At 43.1% G+C, this 22,552-nt stretch overlaps 1 protein-coding gene across 1 annotated transcript in view; it reads left to right on the top strand.

Moving 5' to 3' along the window:
- Atrnl1 (attractin like 1) overlaps positions 1-22,552 on the top strand; it is a 590,535-nt gene that overhangs the window by 486,567 nt on the left and 81,416 nt on the right. Inside the window, exon 28 of the mRNA XM_028880975.1 lies at positions 2,274-2,388. Within this exon, the coding sequence (XP_028736808.1) occupies positions 2,274-2,388 (115 nt within the window). The remainder of the gene's footprint in view (positions 1-2,273; positions 2,389-22,552) is intronic.

Raw genomic sequence — 22,552 nt, 5'->3', positions numbered from 1 at the left:
AGACTAGGTCTTCCATGGGCATGATGGCATAATTCCTGTGCCATGGTCCAGTTTCTCATGCCCTTTGTCCTCCAGTGCGGTCTCTGTAGTTTCAACTGTTGCATAATTAAGCACTATTCCACCAGAAGCTCACAGTTAAACTTACAGTTTACTAAGTTTTCCTTCAGTCGGTCTTTTGGAATTTACAGTCTTTCCTGTAGTGTTAAAAGGTAGGAAGGCGGGCGGCGGCGGCGGCGGCGGCGGCGGCGGCGGCGGCACACGCTTTTAATTCCAGCACTCAGGAGGCAGAGCCAGGCTATCTCTGTGAGTTCGAGGCCAGCCTGGTCTATAGAGTGAGCTTCAGAACAGGCACCAAAACTACACACAGAGAAACCCTGTCTTGGAGAAAAAAAAAAAAAGTGTAGGAAGGTAGCCTGGCAGCAAGATTCCCAAATGGACTCCCAAACCATTGAGCCCCATACCAAACCATACTATTTCTCAAAAATCTTTAGTCATATCCAAATTCTGCCACTCTAGTTTCTGTAATCAGTTTTTTAATGACTTTGGATAAACTAAATGTATTGGTTGTTCCACTTAGAGCTAGAAAACAAAAAAACAAAGATAACCTTGTCTGTTGATACCAATCATCAGTTTTTCTTATCTACAATGAAAGGGATTTTGATATTTCTAATAAATTACTGTCATTTAAACCTGGAATTCATTTTATATTCTCTTGGTATATTTTAGCAAATTGACCTTTACATCTATTTTGCATCTATTAAATTAAAATACATTTCAGTTGCCTAGAAATATGGTTGGAAATTTCATAGCATTTTTTCTGTTAGTCTTGCCATGTGACAAGCCTATTCTCTAAATATTTACATCATTGGGTAATACCTATGTATTTATGCTAATTCTGACTTAACATTTTCAAAACTTAATCTGTTAAATTAAATGTAAACTTTAAAAGTATCAGACCATCAGATCATGTAACTTGGTGCCAGTAAAACAACATGGCTGATCGCACTATCTTGAACATTTTAATGCCCTTCGCTTCCCACCCTGGCCGCTTCCTCCTTTGTATTGAAAACTTCCAAAATATATCTATAGGAGGAAAATTTTATACATGAGATTTATGTTGCTATAAAGGAGAAATCCTTTATAACCACATAAAAGTGTTGTAACCGGAAACTCAGTCTAAGTTTTACATAAAAGGAGACATATTTTATCTTTAATGCCTCATTAAGCTTTCTGGAAATGGCAATATTCTAGAATATTCTAGGTGAATGATTACATATGTCTATATTTCTTCAAAAGTTCAAATATCTTAAGTTGAAAAAAATCTGAATAAATTATTTGTTCTAATAATTGAAGGCATCTTTTCTGTTTTTTTGTCTTCTATTTAATTTTGCCTTTATGCAGAGGTACCACTTTGACATATCAGCTGACTCCCACCTGTAATTCTTCAAATAATGTAGCCCACACTGCCATTCCTAGGCCAAGATGATAACCTGTAATGTCTCAAAAGTCACTTTAGTTATTTTGAGCCCAAAATATGCATATATTTGTGTGCAAGTAGGAAGGAGGTGTGTGTGCAGGGATGTGTCCGTGTGGTGGTGTGTGTGTGGATGGAGTGCATGTTTATAGATATGTGGATACGTAGATAATGGAACTCTCCCTTATATGTGGAGTTCCCTTAAGCCACATCTACAGAAATAAAGAACAGAGATGTGGTCACTAGGTCAGGAAGGGATAGAGAAGTCGGCATAGAGCAATGACCATAAACCTAGGTTGATAAGGTGACTGAATCTAGATATCTGTTGTACAGCAGGAGGGCTGTATGTAACAACATTATATTGTCTGCTAAACTGCTAAAAGGGTAGACTCTGGAATGTTGGCAATTTGCTTGACGTTGGCAATAATGTCGCTTGTGTTTGGTGTATTCAACATGCATACATGGAAGTCGTCTTTAGAAATGGAAGTGCCAGTAGATCACAGTATGGAATTGTGATCACTAAATTAGGTCAATGAGGTTATGGGCACATCACTGATGAGAGGGGAAAACTGAGGGAAGCAACCAAAGCAACCATAGCTCTGTGACACCAGCGAGGGCATCCTAGTGAGATGTGCTCATGTGCTCACAGAGAGCCAATCACACATCCGCACTGTGCCAGGGCGACGGTGTCCCCAACAACTAGGAATGCAGTTTTGCTCACTGAGGGATCGGGGAAATGCAAAGAACATGAGCCAGGCCATGTCACCTCTGCAAACTTACAGTGGGTTTTCTTTTTCAGGGTGCACCTAAGCCAATAGCCATAGAACCCTGTGCTGGGAACAGAGCTGCCGTCCTGACGGTGTTCCTGTGTCTGCCGAGAGGATCATCAGGCGCTCCGCCCCCTGGGCAGTCAGGTATGATACATGAGCCAGCAGTAGTTAAACACACTTGCTGAGAGGAAGAAACAGCGGCACTGAAGTCACTGTTGTCAGGACCTTTACCAGGTTCTAACCCAGGACACAGTGGTGAAACCTTATTAGCATGTAAACTATCACACAAATATGCTTAGACCTTCACCAGTGTTTCCTGTATAAACACCTGTTGATGTATGTGTATTTGTGTAGTGTGTCGTAATTTGATTGTTGTGAGAACACTCACTAGCAAGGAAACAAGTTCTTGATGCTTTTGGCCAGCTTTCTTTTTGCCAGTATGTGTGGCTTATAGGAAACCAAATTGCAGCTAGGATGAAAACTGTGCATGGTTGATGTGGAACCAACCCAGGGGAGTGTGTGTTTAGGGGACTTAGTGCCTTCAGGAGACAACAGCTCATTGTAAACATCTCGGCGTGAGTGAGTGGGATCTTTTCTCCATCAGCCCCAGACAAGCTGGCTGACGGGCTAGGTGCTCTCTTTCCCTCAGATGAGCACAGTGGGTCCTGTTCTGAGTCACATTTCCCTACCTGAAAAGCATGTTTGGTTTTGGAGCTGATTGTTTAAGTATGGTCTTGGAGTTTCCTCATAGCTAGGATGCCATCCATACTGTAAACACACTCAATGTGGATGTAATTGGTAGTGTGATCACATGTGACACTCATTTCTCTGTTTACATGTTATAGCCCATCTATCAAAAAAAATTTTATATTCTGATTGTCTTTTCTGGTAACTCTAAATGAAATGAATGTTTTTAAGAGCAAGAGAGATTCCAGATCTTTCTCCTCAATTCCTTTATACATAAAACAAAGTGCCAGGGTCCTGACAGCTTCTGTGACTGTAATGGATGATGAACTTGCCTCTCTACTTACTTTATCTTTGCTTACTCCCCAACTTAACTTTGACCTTGCCGTGGTTTGTATTTATCCCCTCCCAAAATGGAAAACATACCACTTTACATCTTTTAAGCTCTAAGTGTCTTGTGCTACCAAACTACCTCATGTGAACCGTTCCCAACAGCCTTCAATTCCTCATTTACAACACTCTTGAGGTCGTCTTAGTGCAGGAATTTCTATCCAAAAGTCAACAGTAAACGTTTATTCAAAAAAGAGATCCTATCCGCACCTTCTTAGACACCGGGTGGGTGTCTCCTCTTTCAGCGCTACCCTGGTGAACAGCACGCAGAAGGAGAAGCTTTGACACTGGTCAGATGTGATGGATATTTATAGTTCTGTGCCCAGCTAATGGAAGCATGGCTTTAAAGCTGGGACGATTTCCAAAACAAATACTTCACTAATGAAAACAAGCCAAGGTGATATAGACCAAGGTTCCTCTTGATCCCTGACAAGCTGCCTTACTGACGGGGAGAAGTAAAGGCAGCTGCCAATGTTCTCTCTGTCCCTTTAACCTCTGAGAGCCTCTTTGCCTGGTTTTAAAAAGCCTCGTATTTGTGTGGACCATCACTGTAGCCGTTTGCTTACGGGGGAGGCATTGTGATTCCTCAGGATGATGCTGCGTTAGCTGTGGTGTTTACACAGTGCTCTCCTGTTTTTCACATTTGATCTTCATGACAAGGCTGTGAAATAGGTAATACAGAGCTCTAAGTGAGAGGAGGTAGGTGTAGAAAGCACTGTGATTCTATGCTCAAGTAATGATTGGAGTGGGGGAGACAAGAGTAGAGAGCAGAGGAAAAAATATTACTGCTAGCAGTCCATCTGGAGCAGAGAACTCTTCTCTATAGTTAACAGCCCACATCTTCATAAACTGAAGCATTGGAATTGATGATGATGATGTCTACAGGGCTGCTCTAGGTAGGTAGATGAAACACTGAAATAGTTCTCATACTTTCTCCAGAACCTGGAAAGTGAAGGATGTGGTGTGTGTCTCTGTGCATTATTCAAGACAATCTTGTTGCTTGTTTCTTTTTTAAAAACCTAATAAATTTGTCCAGATATTCTTGGAGGAGTAAGAATATCCTTCAGTTCTATCCTTCAAGATACATGATATAATAATGGGTGGATAGGATGATGGTTGATTGACAGGTATGAAGCAGGCAAAGTAAAAATGTCAATGGGAAGCTCAAAAGTGATGGGAATACCAGCATCCATTATGTTCATTATAAAATTCAACTTTGCTATATCACTGATTTTTTTTTATAGTAAAACCTTTGGATATAATAGAATAGCAATCTCATGACTGTGCTGGAATGCAGAGTCTGTGGGTGCCTTCAGGACAGTCACCTTTCCCAGACCTGTTCCCGCCCATTTAGCGCACTAATGTTGAGGGTGGACCTTCCTCCCAAATCCACTCAGACTGTCACAGACTGTCTCCATGAAATTGGTCACACATAGAGAACACTTACCAGGCTTCTGAGTCTTCTTTGGTCCTGTCAGGGTGACAGTTAAGTTCACCACCATACTCTTCCTCAAAATTTGCATTTAGCACCTGGCAGTCAGTGTCTAGAAACACACTCTAGTGGCCATCCCATGCAGGGGCAGCTAGTGCTCTTACAGGGCTCAAAAGTGCTTTGCCGCTTTCTACTAACAACTGTTTCTGTAATATTTAATGAGCAAGGGTGTCCTTTTCTGTGTAGTCTTGAAAATGTGAACTGCCTTTGGCCTTCATCTAATCTGAGATCAAAAGAAAAACTGCCTGCCCTTTGGATTACTCAGGTGCTAATTTTTTTTTTTTTTTTTTTTTTTTTGGTATTATCTGTTCACTTTTTTAAAACATACAAAGTCATGGGTTTCATTGGGACATTTCTATACAAATACGATGTCATTAAACTTTGTTCTTATTTGCCCTCCTCATGGTCTTCTTTCCAACCCACTGCTCTCTGGTTCCCTTTCTCCTGCTTTCTCCACATAGATTCCATTCTCCTTTCTTGACACCTCCTCTTTAGACTTCTTCCTAATTTGCTAATCTTTCTAGGATGTGAGTGAGTATATATGTGTGTGTGTATCTGTATATGTCTGTTTGTGTCTGTGTGTATGTCTGTTGTGTGAGCATGTGTATAAATGTGTGTGTCTATATATACGTCTCTATGTGTGTGTGTGTTGTTTTTCTATATATATTTCAGTGCTCATGGATAATTCTCCCCTTAGGTGGCTTTTAAGTAAAGCACAAGATAGTAAACGGTTCTTTGTTTGTTTGTGTTTGATGTCTATAGAGTTGGACTAATCAGGCACCTTGCTCGTCCGGGAAGCATGCTACTTCATGTGTGTTTCCTGTGAGCAGCCTCGCCAGCTACGCCAGACTCAGGTTACGTGAGGTCTGTGCTGTTGGCATGTGTTGACCATGCAGCCACTTTCTCTTCTCACCTCACAGCTGCTGCAGAGCCTGCTGCATTCCATGAAAACATGACACATGAAGTAGCTCTGCTGCCTGACACTGAACCAAGCTTGTCTCCAGTCACTCAGACAGTACTGTCCCCAAGCATTTTAGAGTCACATTAGGATGAAATGTGGACAAAGGAAGTAGACCTCTGGAGAAGCACAAATTAGGAAAGATAATGACTCCTGACTCTGATGGAAGATTATGGATTCCACAGTTTATGAATTCCTCCTAATGAGAGGCGGATTAACGTTCCTCACTGGATTAAAAGTCCCAGGACTGCTAGAATGAAGCTGTGTGCTTCAACTAAAACCAGAATTTTTCTCTGACCCAGCCTCCTGCATGATTCACTTTTGAAGATTTTGTTATTGGTGTGTGTGTGTGTGTGTGTGTGTGTGTGTGTGTGTGTGTGTGTGTGACACACACACCGTGCAGCACGTGTGTGGGGTAAAAGGCAGCTCCATGACGTCTCTTCTTTCCTTCTGCCTTGTGTGGGTCCCTGGGGTGGAATGCAAGCCGCACAGCTAATTCAGCTGCTGACTGGGCCGTCTCCTCAGCATATGTGGGTGTCTGACATCCACAAGGAAACACTGCTGGGAAGTCTAAGACTGTGGTGTCCCAATTTAGGTTTAGACAGTTGGGCAAGATGACCAGACTTTTTTAGAATAATCTACAAGTATTGCATAAAGTTTAAAATGATATTCTAGCCACAGCATCATTGATTCATTTCCTGTTTGAAGCAATGATAAAAAAAGACCTTTGAAGTTTAAAAAAAGAGAGAGTGGGGGGGAAATAACAATTCTGGGCCAGCTGTTGTATTAAGATACATAAACATGCTTGTGTATATGTGTGCACACACACAGAGTATGTACATAAACATACACACCATGCACACACATATATATACAAACATACTTACTGCTTCCAGACCCTCCCCTTTTTATCTGAATCTCCACAGAGAGTGAATGACTTGACCAGACTCCATTCAGTTAATAGATGAGTGAGCTGGAATTCAAACCCAGGGCCTTTGGACCCTCAGCCTGTAACGACTGTGACCTCAATACAAACTTGAGGTGCTTCTATATATAGCCCCTAGTCCTGGGGGCGAAAAAAAACAAGCAAGCAAACAGACAAACTCAAATCTAGTCAAGAAAGACATGGAGGGTCTGTGCTAATCGGTGGGCTGTGGAGAGCAAGCCAGATTCATTGGTCTTTCCTGGTGATTTCACTGTAGAAATCTGATAAAATGCAGACATGTGCTTGTCATACCATACCTGCTAGGAACGCCTGGTTCTGTGTGTCATGACAACCGGAGTGTACGGTGACATGAGAGGAACTCAGCATGTCAGTTATGACAACAGAGTTACCAGTCCTGAGGTGGGGACCAGGATCGCCACTAACTCTCTGTGGTGATATTGTGTTCTCCAATATATTGTGCACCTTAATAAACTAATCTGGGGTCAGAGAACAGAAGAGCCGCTAGATAGACATAGAGGCCAGAAAATGGCGGCACTCGCACCTTTAATCCTAGCATTCCCAAGGCAGAGATCCCTGGGAATCTCTGTGAGTTCAAAGCCACACTTTAAACAGCCAGGCATGGTGACACATGCCTTTAATCCCAGGGAGTGGTGGTAGGAAGCAGAAAGGTATATAAGGCGTGAGGACCAGGAACTAGAGCTGGATAAGCTTTTAGGCTTTTAGCAGCACAGTTCAGCTGAGACCCATTCAGATGAGGATACAGAGGCTTCCAGTTTGAGGAAACAGGATCAGCTGAGGAGTTGGAGAGGCGAGGTGGCTGTGGTTGGTTCTGTCTCTCTGATCTTTCAGTGTTCTCCCCAGTACCTGGCTCCGGGTGTGTTTTTATTAATAAGACCTTCTAAGATTCGTGTTACAACTCACTGTGTCATTTGCTTGTGACTGGGCTGTAGTCTGAAGATTCTCACTCTCTCCAAACTGACTGCACACCTCTTGGACAAACTGCTGCTGTATTCGGTCATTTAATGGGTGCTTCCGGTCACCTGGGACCAACGAGGAATGATTATTTTCCCATGTACCCCTTGCCAGTGACAAAAACTAGTTAGCTTCTGTCTGAATCAACGTTTCTGTTACTGTGATAAACACTGTGACCCAAAGCAACTTGGAGAGGACAGGGACTGTCTCAGCTCACACTTCATCCCTGAGGGAAGTCGGACCCTGGAGCAGGAACTGAAGCAGAGATCATGGCTGCTCACTGCTTGTTCCCCCTGCCTGCTTTCATGTACCATGCAGGACGAGGGGCCCAAGGGCGGCACCACCCACAGTGGGCTTGGTACTCCCACATCCATCATTATTCAAGAAAATAATGACTGCTTACAGACTTGATTACAGGCAATCTGATGGAGGCATGATTCTAGCTTGTAGCAATTTGACAAAAACAACCACAACCTAGCTAGCACAGTGTCACTTTTAAGTGTGTGAGTGTGTGTGTGTGTGTGTGTGTGTGTGTGTGTGTGTGTGTTTGTGTGTGTAAAACCTACTGAGTCCATTTAGTGTTGCTGTTATGTATATGTTTTTAGGGCTGACCACTTGGTATTGGACCAGCTGGGGGTTCATCCCTGAGGAAGACTGATTCTTCTTCTCAGCAGTCATTAGCTGCCTTGTGAGATTTTCTCCCTCCAGGGTGGCATGTCAGCTGGTGCTGTCACTGTCCAGGTCTTGTGTGGGCAACCACAATGCTGAGAGTTCATGGGTGCAGCTTCACTGTCATGGAGAGAACAGACATCCTGTGCTCTGCCCTTTGGGTCTTTCTGCTCTCTCTCCCATGATGTTCCCTTGGCCTTAGGTATCGGGATTGTGGATGTCTCCATTGGAGCCTGGCACTGATGACCAATTGTTCTCTAAATTTTAACCTCTTATGGATTTCTGTGATGTCCTTGTCTGCTACAAAAAAAGATGCCTTTTTGATAAGAGGTCAGAGCTACTCTTATCTGTGGGAGTAAAGACAAATGTTTAGAATGCAGTTAGACATTATACTGTTTAGGAAAGTGGTAGCAGTAAGTTCTCCTCTACTTAGTTAGGGTTACAGGGCCAGAGGTGAATCCCCCCCCCCCATTGAGTGGGCTGTAAGTCCAATTCCACTGCCGTTGTTTACTCCCAAGATGTAAGTGCCACCTTTGGGGCTGTCTTGCCGTGCTGGCCATTGTGAACAGGCACCAGAGCTGAGGAGGACTGTCGCTTTTCTCCCTTGGCAGTTTGTATAGTGTCTTATGGTACTGTGAGAGCTAGTCCCCAGGGAGAGGCTTCGGGGTCAGATCCAGCTCAGCTGCATCCAAAGTGCATGGTGTCTCCAGCAATAGGGACTTACCTTCAACTTCTGGAAGGGAACCAAGGGCAATGGCAGTAGCCTGTATTGTTTTGGGGGCCTCTTGGACTCTTCAGCCAAAGTCTTGAAAGGCTTCTCATGCTGGGTCCTTTGGCATTTTTTAAATATAGTCTATGGCTCTTCTTGAAGAAGTACTGTCATCTCAAGTGGCATAATTTCATTCAAATATATGCATGTATAACATTTAATTTTGTGAGAACATGTAATAATATGATTCCACTGACTTTCTAAGACATCCTCAGTGTTATTTATCTCCCCACCTACCTACCCTCCCAGTTAAAGGTCATCCTTTCCCCATTTCCTCCCTCATATCACCTGTGTCCTGCCCCTTTCTAGAGCCCTGCCCCCCCACCCCATGGTCCCTTTTTACTGGTCTCCATGATTACTCCAGATTATATACTCACATCTAAAGTTTTTAATCTAGGAACCACAAAGATAGAACATGAGACATTTGACTTTCTGGGTCTGTGTTACCTCACTCAGTATAATATTTTCTAGTTCCATCCATTTATCTGTAAGTTTCATGATTTCATTTTTCTTTACAACTGAATAGTATTCCATACTTATATGTACCACATGTTCATTATCCATTAATCAGTTGAAGAAGAGTTAGACTGTTTCCATTTCCTAGCTATTGTGGATAGTGCAGCCATGAACATGGCTGAGCAAGCACCTGTGGAGTAGGATGTGATTTAGAGACAGGTTCCAGAAATGCCGGATCTTAAACCAGTTCTCAAACTAATTTCCTAGAAATCTATGGAATTTTTATTCTAGCAGACTCTTCCTTCATGGTTCAGCCAGTATATCTTCACACTTGTAGAAACACTTCTGTTGGTTAATCTTAGCACTCTCTAGTAGAGGGGGCAGAAGTAAGAAATACGACTATTAAGTAAAATTCATTATAAAAATCCAACAGGTAGGCTGGGCATCAGTGGCGCACGTCTTTAATCCCAGCACTCGGGAGGCAGAGCCAAGTGGATCTTTGTGAGTTTGAGGCCAGTCTAGGCTACAAAGTGAGATCCAGGACAGGTTCCAAAACTACACAGAAAAATCCTGTCTTGAAAAAACAAAACAAAACCCAACAGGTTAGTTACTTTTATCCTCAAATCCAATATTGCTCATAGCCAATATATGAGTCTTCACAAAGAAAGAAAAAGTGTGGCTTAATAGATGACAGAATTAGGCGGAGAACCCAGGAAGGTAATTAAGTAAGAACAAATGTCTAAAATTATTGTTGTTAATAAATATTACACTGTCTTTGAGAATACTTGATATTCAAATGCCCCAAAACCCACAATAGGAAATAGTTTATCCTCTATGCAGAGCACTGGCCGTTGTGAATCTACTTGCTGTTTATATTCACTCACGTATTTAAAGCATCTGCTGTGTGCTTGGAAAGGATGCAGCCTTTGCAGATATAAACATAGCACAAATAACCATGCAAATAAGGCCATAATTTAAAAAGTATGTTAAGTTCAATGAACAAAAGGTGTGGAGGTGAAATTCCAGCGCTATCGGATTGCTAAGCCTAGTGTTGTCCTGTAGTAGTAACGGAGTGATGTATGTGGTAATGAGTGACGCCCTTCCTCAGTTCTCACCTGGCACCACAGCTCTTGAGCGTTGGACTGTTGAGTATTCTTCTCGGCTTCTGGAACCGTTTGCATGCCCTGCTGTTCTGTACCTTGACCCATCTCAGGTACCTACTTAGAATGCATGGAGAGGCCATGGCTCCAAAGCTCCTCTGCCCTGCAGTTCAGACTCCAGTCCCTTACAGACAAGAAGGCTTTCTGTTCCCTTGGGTCCAACCTCAGCAAGCCTCTGGGGTCCTCTCCATCTAGTTAGGAAAGTGCTGTGTGCTTGTTTCCCAGTGCTGCAGCCACCTCCCCACACCTGCCGAACATCAGTCTCTCCCCGGCTGTCCTGACTTAGATGTAAAGTCGAAGTCACCTTCCCCTTCTGTCTGCCCATGCCTCTGACCACCTCTGCTCTCCTTGCTTCTTCTCTCTCTCTCTCTCTCCTCTCTCCCTCTCTCTCTCTCTCTCTCTCCCTCTCTCTCTCTCTCTCTCCCTCTCCCTCTCCCCCTCTCCCTCCCTCCCTCCCCCTCCCTCTCTCTCTCCCTCCCTCCCTCCATCTTTCCCCCCTTCTCCTCCTTCCTCTCTCTACTCTCTTTTGGACACTGTAATCCCAGAATCTGACCCCACAGCAGACAGAGCCGACCTTGCTTTCCCAGTCTTGATTCCTCCAAGCCGTTTTCACAGCCTGGATTTCTGCCAAGGGAAGCACTGCTGTAACCATCACTCCCCTCACAGGCCTCCAGAGACGTACTTCAGGGTGGGCAGCCCTCCCTGTCATTACCTAGCCTCTTTACTCAGCACCCACAGTCCTCATCTACCCATGTGCACAGCAGCATGGGTGACACGGTGCCTCCCTCTGTGTCCTGAGCTGGTCTCACACTGGCCGTCCCCCAGCATCCATCTTCCATATGTGCGATCACCTGCATGTGCCCCAGCACCTGGCCCTGTACCCATGTGTTCCCTGCAGTTGTGAGTGTGTGCATATGTGTGCCATACTCACCACTGTCCCTTGTACCTGAAAGCCTTTTCCCGCCTCACCTTCTGATGTCACCTCCATTCCCAGAAGCCTTTGCAGTTCCATCCTGTAAGAGCTCAGTCAGCCCCAGCTCCTCTTCCCTTTACGACTTTCTGACCTGTCAGTCACTGTGGGCTTCCCCGTACCTGATGCCCAGGTGGAAACTGCCAGAACCCGGCCTTAGTATTTGCTTGATAAACATTTGATTGATGAGTAAAATTGATTAGTCATAAAATGTAGAACTTCTCTCCAAAAGATATATGCTATACAAATGTAAGCCCATAATCTTAGTAGATTAGGTTTTATGCTTTATTGATTCATAAAGCATTGAAGCTACATATCTTGAGGACTAAAATTAAGCTGAAAACTGTACTTTTGATGGAATATATCTGTTAAAAATTAGTTGTTTAGATTTAAGATTCAGTAGAATCAGAATATTAGTGAAGGATGACACAAAACACTAAGGCAGGTTCTGTGTTCCAACACACCCTGCATGAAGCCTGTCGTAAAATGTTCTATTTCATGATTTTAATTTTATTTCTTTCTTTGATGATATTTTTAAAAACTGTATGATTTAAAATTGAGATAATACAACTAGGTTTCATACTTGATGTATAAAAAAATATATTTTAATTTTATGGAGTGAAAGTCCACGTACTGGTTATTCTCAAAGGAGAGAGCCTTGCAAATGATCAAAGCATCAGGTCTCGCTGTTGTAATGATCATTACACAGATTGTCCAGAATCTGCTCTGTGCTCCAAGCTTCTTCTCCATGGCCAGTGTTGTTCTGCGATGGTACAGCCATGTCTCTCCATCTGAGATTTTAAATTTTCTTTGTGCCATAGTTAGTGGAGAGAAATTGATTCATGTGTTAAAGAACCGAGGAAAATTACCAATAAGAAACCCGATGACTAGTGCGCGTGACTAGTGAGGCACACTTCAGTCTTGTGCAAATCCTAGAATTTGACTCAGATGTTCTCAGGCTAAGCTGTTCGAAACACTTCTCCTGAAGGGGCAGGACGCCTCACTCTGACGTGAGACCTGTCGCCCCCACACTTCCCTTCTCTGTCCTTTCTCCCTCCCACCACCCCGTTTTGGTAGTTCTATAATCAACTGGTAAGTGATTATTTTAGTCAAGGAGGAAATGGGAGGTGCTAAAGCCCGACAATGATCACAAAGTCAGGGCAGGGGATCGAGATTCGTTCACAGTAAGAAAGCTGTAAAATCAAAACAATACAATGCAAGTTACGTGACTATAAATTAAATATCAAGAGTAAATCTCCTTCCCTTTGGACTTCTTATGAAAAACGACACTGTACTCTATATAAAACTGCCATTCCTGGATTTGAAAGACTCTAAACGAAGCCTGCTGATAGTCAGTGAGGCTTCCCTAATGAACAAACTGGCTTGAACAGCAGCAAACACACATCTCTCAAAGGTCATGGAGGCTGGGAAGTGTCTGACATACTTGGAGGCCTTAATCTTGTGGAGACAGAATGGGGTCTGTTGTCTTCAAATAAGGCCACTGATCCCACCTGTGAGTCTACCTTCATAGCCATGTCTAACCTAGACTCCTATGCCATGGGATGTCCTTCTGTACACTGTGAATATGTGTTGCTCTCATTGGTTAATATATAAAGCTGATTTAGCCTATGGCAAGGCAGGATATATCCAGGCAGGAAATCCAAGCAAAGATACAGGAAAGAAGGGTAGAGTCTGGGAGACTCCATCCAGCTGCTCAAGGAGCAATATGGCAGCAGACCAGTAACCCCACAGCCACATGGCAATACTTGGAGTATTAGAAATGGGTTAATTTAAATGTAAGAGCTAGCTAATAAGAGCCTGAGCCATAGGCCAAACATTTGTAACTAATATTAAGCTTCTGAATGATTATTTGGAAATGGCTGCAGGACAGAGAAGAGCCAGTGATTAGGACTTCTGTCGTCTGCATTAAACAGGATGGACGGGTGATCCTGATGGCAGAGAACTGTCATTCTGAGACTGAGAAATGGCCTTAGAGGTCGCCTATTTCCAACTCACAGTTTGCAAGAAAGAAGCCTATGGAGCCACGAAGAGGAGGAGACATGTTTGTAGCTGAGCTGGATTCACAGCAAAGGTCTCTGAATCCCTCATGCAGAGGATTTGCCTCTTGGTGTTTGTTTTACTGTGGTGAAAGTCTATCTATCCAGAAAAATAATAATTTTCCTCTTAGCAAGCAGTACTGTACCACACCTGCCACATAAAATGGCAGCCAAGGGCAACCCATAGAACAGAATAACGAGAAGTTAAGTGGTTTGAGAAAATACATCTTCTTATCATCAAGGTGATGAAACATGGATCAAAGCCATGGACATTACTTTTCCCCACATAAACATTTTTCTAGGGCCTACCTCATTAGGGCAGTTGTTCCCCAGAAAACCCAGGGGGAATATATTCAAATTTTGATAAAAATTCCTGATCATCTTTGAATATGGTTCATTTGTGTGTGATTTTTTTATTTGCATCTTTTTAATAATAAAATTTAAAATGAAAAAAAAAAATCCAGTCCAGTCTCAGATCCTACTCTGTACTGTTCAGTGGTGTGATAGTGTCTTCCAGAGGTGTTGTTAGTGAGAATACGCGCTCCTGCTTAATGCTAGTCCTGAGGGAGGCTCAGACACAGCAGTAGAAATGTAATTCCACAAAAGGTAAGTGTTGACTGTAATTACATTAACTCCTTAAAGCCACAATGGTCTTTCTCAAAGGGCTTTTAAGGAAAAAGTTAATGACCCTCTGAGAAGTGAGTAATGTATCTCCATCTATCTGCCTTATAATTTGCAAATGAACATAGGCCATGCAAATTGAGCAGACTTTCTTAATTGATGGGCAGCATGTCCTGGGCTGTCATTCGCCAAAAGCACCAGTAAAACATAAGAGAGGATGTTCATTCTTCCTTAAAGACCTGAAATGGTCCAGAAGACTCCAGGGAGGGGGTCTGAAGAGTCCTCCATAGTCCCTGGAATCATCGTTTAGAAACCTTGGGGAATAAATGGATTCGTGTCCCCTGAACCTGCTGTCTGGTGTAATTTGACTTGAACCTTGAAGCCCCTAAAAGTCTAGATGCAGTGACCATACATTCAGTTCCATTTATCCAGCAAGCCAGGCAAGGATCATCAAATCAATAACATGACTATGCCATCTGCCTTCCCCTTGCTCACCATCATAATGAAAAATGACTCCTTAAGTGTTCAGAGAGGCAATTAGCTCTGAAGGCTGAGCTGTAATGGGGAGAGGCCAAGTTACATTTGTATTCAAAACTTTACTGGTAAAATGGAAAGGAAACTGTTGTCCATATTAATAGATACATAAAATGTATAAATGGGGTAATTTGGTATTACTCTGTTTATGCATAATATTATCTAACTGCAGGAACACAGAGCTAAGAAGGGCAATGAGATGACATCTGGTTCCTCCAGCCGCCTGTAGTCACAGCTGGTGACCCTGTCTGGAGTCATCTTGGACAGACAGACTGTCTCTAAAGATGTCCCCCAAAGGCGTGCTTCTAACTTCCGAGACAAAAATCATTCAGTTACTGAACAGTCTTACTGCAATTTGATCACATTTTCTTTTGTTCTCTGTCTTCTTGTCCTTGTCGCTCCAGAAATAGAGAGCAGCTGATTGGCTCTCTAGCTAACCCACACTGTCATGATTGGCTCTCTAGCTAACCCACCACAGTGTCACAGAGCAGCTGATTGGCTCTCTAGCTAACCCACCAGTGTCACAGAGCAGCTGATTGGCTCTCTAGTTACCCCACCAAGTGTCACAGAGCAGCTTCAGAACTACCTCCAGCCTCAGTGCCCGAGTTAAGTCAGTCTCTTTGCCTTGAGCCCGATGTCTTCCTTCTGACGTGTACGTCCCTCACCCTCAGAGCTCTTCAAGCATCCTGACGTCATTGGCTTGAGACTCATGGACTAAGTGGAGATGTGGTTCTCTTCCTTTGATTGATGGGTGAGAAAACTGACACTCCCCCGTGGAGATTTTCTCAGAGACAAAGTTCCTCTCGACTTGGCTCACAGTGTCGTTTTCTGAGTCCCTAACCCCTCTTTTGAGCCAGCTGCCCTGCTGATGGATGCCTTCCCCCAGAGGCCAGGCCCCTCTGTCCCGCCCCGACCTTTGACCTGTTCTGCTTTGTGTCTGTGCTGCTTCTCTCCTGCACCAGTAGAGGGAGCAGTCTGTTTCCGTGGGTTTCTCTGCTGTTTCAGGTCATTTTAAACGTTCATGGTGTCCTTATGCCAGTCACTCTCTGCTCTGACACCTGATGTTATGTGCCTTCAGTGCTGGATTCCAAAGAGACTTACAGTCACACCACACACACACACACACACACACGCACGCACGCACGCACGCACACACACACACACACACACACACACACACACACACACGCGCGCAACGCACGCACGCACGCCGCGCGCACACACACACACACACACACACAGTTATGAAATGTACCAAATTGCCCCTTTGCATAGACCTGTCCCTGTGTACCACTCTTTAGGGGTCACCTGGGAACCTTCTCTCCATCTCAGCCATCCACACTGCACAGCTTTGTTTTTGTTTTTCATTTACTTCTATAAAGTTTTCATTACACTGTGTTCATCCCACCCAGGCAAGCCAAGGGCCGTAATTCCCACTTATCATTATATCCTTGGTGGTAAATGGTGCCTAAAGCATAATAGAAGGTCACTGTATTGCTTAATTATTTTCCTCCTTTCTCTTGTTCACCTGTGCCTGTTGGCATTAACCTCCCAGAGTTAAGTTCCTAAGCTGACTGTGAATTTACACTTTGTAATGCACCTTGTCGAGTGCTGGGCATTTGTACTTTTCTAAAAGTTATTATGGATGCTTCTCAAGTTTAAAAACTGAAGAAGAGAAAAACAAAAACAAAAACAAATAATAATTTAAAAAAAACCCTCCTTCCTGGCTCCAAGTCTGGCATTTGAACTAGAGCTAGAGTTTGGTTGAGGTAAACTGATCCTCTGCACTAGCCAGGGCTGTCTCAGCCAGCCCTGTTTGTCATACAAGTCTTGTAGTCGCTTACAGTGGGCGATTTTTTTGTATGTTTAAAGCATTTATTTGGGTCTCTCTTCATGCAGAAATACATTCTGTGATGGTTTGGTCATCGGGAGATCCTTGATTTTTTTGTTCTAATATTTTTTTCTAGAAATGAATGTCCCACAGATTATTTTCCCATCTTAGGGCTACAAACAGGATCAGAGGCCTCCACTCCTTTTTGGTGGCCTAGGAGGAGGTCTCAAGACTCTTCCTGCCACTTAACCATCCTTTCACAACTTCTGATTTTGCGTGGCTGCCTAGATTCTGGGTCCTCCATCGAGTGTCTGAAGGTGCAAACACCTTTGAATATCTACTTTAAACATGGTTTGCTCTTGCTTTTCCCTTGTATCCAGAACCAAGTCAGTCTTCCTAAGCCTCCCTCACACTTAGTGCAGTACAGAGTCCACGCTGCTGCCTTTACTCCCCAGAGATCACGCAGAGTCATCCTCTACTGCTGGGCCACCTAGGTAACTCAGTCTTGGGAGAGAACACCCAGACTCCATTCTTGCCTGTCACCTGAGCTTCTCCCTAACTTCCTTTTCCCATTCCCATTGAAAGAATCTTAGAAACCCCAAACAGTTCTGCAGTACTACTTCTCACCTATCATGTTGGTGAAAATTAAAAAGGATGACACATATTGCAGGTGAGAACAGACAGCTGTAACCACACCGAAGGGAATTTGGCAATGCCTAACAAAACTACACATGCAATCCAATTTCTAGGAATTTACCCTAAAACATACTTCCAATAATCTGAAATGTAAATACACTGGTTATTTGCTTCAGCAGTTTTCATAAACACAAACTATCAAATACAACCTAAATAACAATGTGCAGGAAAGTAGCGAAGCACATGTGCCTGCAGGGAGACTGGAGAGTTCTCTAGAAGAATACGGAGGGGTTTGCAGGCATTATTTCTGACCATTTAAGTTACTTAAAACTATCTCAAGTGTGCTAATGGAGGAAATAAAGAATATAGAGCAAAGTGGTGACTCAGTTGCAAAGCTGAGGCAGGGGAGTCACTGAGTTTGAAGCCATCCCTGGATACATAGTGAGTTCCAGGACAACCTGCATTACAGAGTCAGACACTGTTTCAAAAGAGATTATAAGACAATGTAATTTTACAAAAGAGAAGAATAAGCTGGGCGTGGTGGCACACGTCTTTATTCCCAGATTCAGGAGGCAGAGCCAGGTGGATCTCTGAGTTCAAGACCAACCTGGGCTACAGAGTGAGATCCAGGACAGGCTCCAAAGCTACACAGAGAAACCCTGTCTCGAAAAACAGAGAGAGAGAGAGAGAGAGAGAGAGAGAGAGAGAGAGAGAGAGAGAGAGAGAGAGGGAGAGAGAGAATAGCCAGAAACTAGGGGCTGGCAACATGGCTTAGTCATCAAAGTCCTTGCTGCACAGGCTTGAAGATCGGGCTGTGCAACCCTAGCACTCACATGCTAAACCAGGCACAGGGCATGCGTCTGTACTCACAGCACTGGGGGAACAGATGGAGAAGGATCCCAGGATTCTCCAGCCACCCAGCCTATCCAAACTGGTGAACTCAAAGAAAGACCTAGTCTCAAGAAAATAAGGTAGAGACCAGCTTACAAAGACACCAAACCCTGACCTCTGGCTTCCATACACAAGTGCAGACTCACACATGTGCACACGTGTAGATACTAACTTCACACACACACACAAATAAATACAATAAAGTAAACCAGAAACTAACAAGACTGTCTGCCTGCAAGAAAAGAGTAGAAAGGGGGGGTGTATAAATGCACCAGTCTAAGATGGGAAGATAGAGCAGTAAAATATGGGGAGATGAGGTGGTGAAAGATCGGGAGATGGGAGATGGGGCAGTAAAAGGTAGGGTGGGTAGGAGAGAGGAACCCTTTTTGAATATGCATTTGATTATATATAACTTTGACTCTCAAAAATGTAACTAATACTACATAAATAATGTCAGGATAAAGGAGAACTGAAAATAGAATAAGAACTATACAACTTGAAACAAAGTTATTACACATAAGCTATTCTAAGTAACCTAAGTAACTTCAGAAAATATCGTATGTTGACTATAAGGCCATAGGTAACAGATGATCCACATGCACACATATACCAGAGCGTGTGCAGTCAGAGGCATGGCTTAGCAATTCTGACACTAGTTAATGTCTGTGCCATCATGGATCATGAGAGCTGAGTTCTCACACTAGAGAATAAAAGATTTGTGTGAGCAAAGTGAGAGAATTAGAATGACGCCTGTGTTGGATTGGATCATTATGAACTCATGCATAGTCAGGTTTATAAATTTATCACATGCACACATGTGTTGATGTGTATCTCTTACTTCTTGCCAAGGACAGGGCCTAGATGATGTGGTACCTTGGTAGTGATGAATATACTTAATGCTCATATCTTGGTTTCTTAAAACTATTCTCTAATAAAAGGAACAATGGATTTGGAATTAAGTGATTGATTCCAAGACTTAAAAGAGGGAAATGCAAGATGTACTAAAATCACGTTGTAATTCCCCCAGATAGTAAGCGCTGAATATGAATAGGCCTAATGAAAGGACATGAGATGTAAACTGAAAGAGAAACTAACGATAAAAAAGTGGGACAGATTCAGATAAATAGGTGTACTTCCATTAAAACTCAAAGAGTAAATTGAACACCCAGTCCATTCTAACAGGTGTGGAGTTGGATAAGTTAATACATGAGAGAGAATGGGAGTCCTTCTTCGAGTCCTAGTGGAGGAATGAATAGCACAAGGAAGAAAGCAGGCAGGAAAGGCACCCTGGGACAAAAAACCACACAGTCGTTGTTGAGGGTGGGAGCCACTGCCGGAATAGCTGCAGCACAGAGTATGTTAGTAGCATGTTTGTGTAGTCTCGAAGCGTTCTTCCACAGACACATGCTGACAGCAAAGGCAAAGTTGCCGGTTCCTGGTAGAGAAGCCTAGCAAACATGGCCTTACCCAAAGGATCAAAGTTAATTTGAACGATTGTAAAGCAGGCCCTGTGTACTGTCTCCCATGTTGCAGTAGGAAGAGCAGAATAACACATCTGTTGTGTTCCTGTTAAATGTATAACCACGTGTAACCAGAAATGATAACAAATACACAATCATGAACAGCTATGAAACATGCTTAATCCCAACACATCAGAAGATGGTGGCGTACATGAGCAGGGCATCCTGGATCTCTGTGGTCTGACCATGTGCCAGATGCTTTCACTGGGGGAGCTGGGGAAAGAAAGGCGTGAGACTCTCTGCTGCTTTTGGAAATTTTCTGTCTTAAATTATCGCAGAGTAAATAGTGAAATGTATTTTCTCTTTTCAAGTGGGTCACACTCCAAAGGTTAATCTGTAGATGACACGACATACTTTTTTTTTTTTTCAGAGAAGTCACATTGTTCTATTATGAGGTTCTGGGTCCTAGAACTGTGTGGGCATTTATCTCTGTGTTTCGGCTAATCCCTTGAGCCCAGAACATAAGCAATGTTCATTGCTGCATTCCTTAAGGGAAGTTGCTCCCACTAGAAGCTATAGGAATGAAGAAGTTGCTTTCCTGGCTTCAAGTTTTTATTGTGAGAATGTGGATTAAGCAAGTTGCAGAACTGATTTTCAAGACAGGTCTGTGTGGCCCTTTTGATGACTTCCCTGCTGTCTCCACCTGAGGAGGCCTTCTCTGGCTAGGACCATGCAAAGAATCAGCCCGCTGGGTACTGTCTACTGTATGGTCCTTGCAGGTTTTCCACTTCTTGAACTGCATGTTCACCTTTATTTTGTTTGTGAGAATTTTTTTACTAGAATTGTTAGATTGTGAGTATTTTTATTAATAATTCTGCCTTATGTCTTTAAATTATATGTGGTAGATGAATCAGAAAGTGTAGGAGCAGGTATCCTAAAGCTTAAAACAATTCTTACTGAATCATAATATGCTTACAAAGTATGACCATATTGTCGTTAAAATTTTTGGAATTGTTTAAAATAGTTAAGTCTGTCAAGTCCCTGAAATGACATTATGAAGCTCTTTCCCATTGGTATCTATAAGCTGTGCAGCTATGAACACAAAGTATCAGTTATAAGGATGGGGCTTCCGATACAAATGCCGTTTCTCTTGCAACTGTCTCAGCTCAGACAATAACGCAAGCAGTCTAAGTGTCCCAATGGTCAAGGACTCCACAGAGAACAGAACGACAAACAGCATTCACCGAGTTCTTACTCTGAGATGCGTAGGTTGGGAACCCTGAAGTCCAAAACCTTACCAGCAGCTACTGACCACACAGCAGAAAGAACCAGAATTTGAACCTTTCTTGTTCTGTTTCTTTCTCTGAAGTTTATGCTGTAATCACTGTCCTCTGGCATGTTCCTGTCCAGGAAGTAGTAAATAGAGCAGAGAGAAGCACTAGATAGAAAGAGAAGAAGCCCTTACTGCAATCCTGTAAGGCTTGCGTCTAATCTGCTCAGCTTTATGATTCAAAATGACAGAGCAAAACGAAACCCAGCGGGGATTTTAAAACGTGACTCAGAGATCAAACATGACTCTCTTTTGTCCCAGAACACCTCATACTCAACCCCAGGCTTCGCTGCTGCTGGTGCGAGGCCGACACACAGCCCTGTAATTGGTGAATTTGCATTGTGTTTGTCGCCAGCAGATTAGGAAGGCACAGATGTCAGTTTTAGGAAATCCGGGGAATCTTAGCCTTGTGCAGACTAATTGGTACAATTGATAAAATGCTAATTAGAAAATAAATTCCAGTCTTTAGCTTTAGTAACTTTGATGGGTGTAACCATCTTTGTGAAATCCGTATGTATTCACAATGTTAAAAAATAGTTTTCCTGTAAAAATGTATTTGTCCTCTAAAATCTATGACTGTTAAATATGAGAATTACCAGATATTTACATTGAAAATATCAGCCAGTTCATTAAATTTTATTCAGTTGATGCAGATCCTTAAAATCACAATGAGATTTTGTGATTTTGATAACACACCTAGAAATGTCAAGTAACTAACTTAGGCACTAGCATCTCCTTCATGGTACATGGTCAGAGCATACTCCCATTTATTTATATCGTCTGTAACCTGGAAAGGATGGTGGGAGACAGCGCCAAAGCCTCCTTACAGGAGGCAGCCTGGAAATCTGGGATGCTTTCCTTGGGCACAGGTCCTCTTCTCTTCCAGGGCAGCATCATTAGCATAACAGCATTAGACAAGGGGAGTCCATCCTGTTCAGAGCCCTAGCCTGTGCGGCTTCCTTCTCATGTTTTTAACCTTTCCACAGATTTGAGACTACCCGGTTCTCACAGTAATAACTCCCAGATCTTAATTTCCTTTTAGTATTTGGAATGTGGCCACAACATGATTGATTTTATATGGACATGCTAGAGTGTTTGCATTGGATTGGTTGATGCCTTTCAAGACCGCTGTCTCGGGAGGTTAAATATACTTGAGTGATTAGTATTTTAGAGACGGAGGCAGCTCCAGATCTAACGGCATTCTAGCTACCTGCCTGGCCACTTCATCCTTTCCCAGCCCAGTACCTCCTATTCACCACCCTTCTTTCCCCTAGCCTGCTCTCATGTGACTTCCAGCACCATTTCCCTGTTAAAATCCTCCTGCTGCGGTAACCCTTGACGTTGTGTCTCTTAATGAGGGCAGTTTGATGAACCCCTATCTTGCATAATCCACTCATTTCACTTGTAGTTACTTACTGTCTGTCTTTCTGACTAAACTGTGGGCAACACAGAAGCAAGGACCATCTCTTGTTACTACCACGC

The sequence above is a fragment of the Peromyscus leucopus genome, chromosome 1 (assembly GCF_004664715.2).
Source record: "Peromyscus leucopus breed LL Stock chromosome 1, UCI_PerLeu_2.1, whole genome shotgun sequence".
NCBI classification, from domain to species: Eukaryota; Metazoa; Chordata; class Mammalia; order Rodentia; family Cricetidae; genus Peromyscus; species Peromyscus leucopus.
Note: the sequence above shows the minus strand (reverse complement) of the source record. Positions and strands in the feature narration are given on the sequence as shown.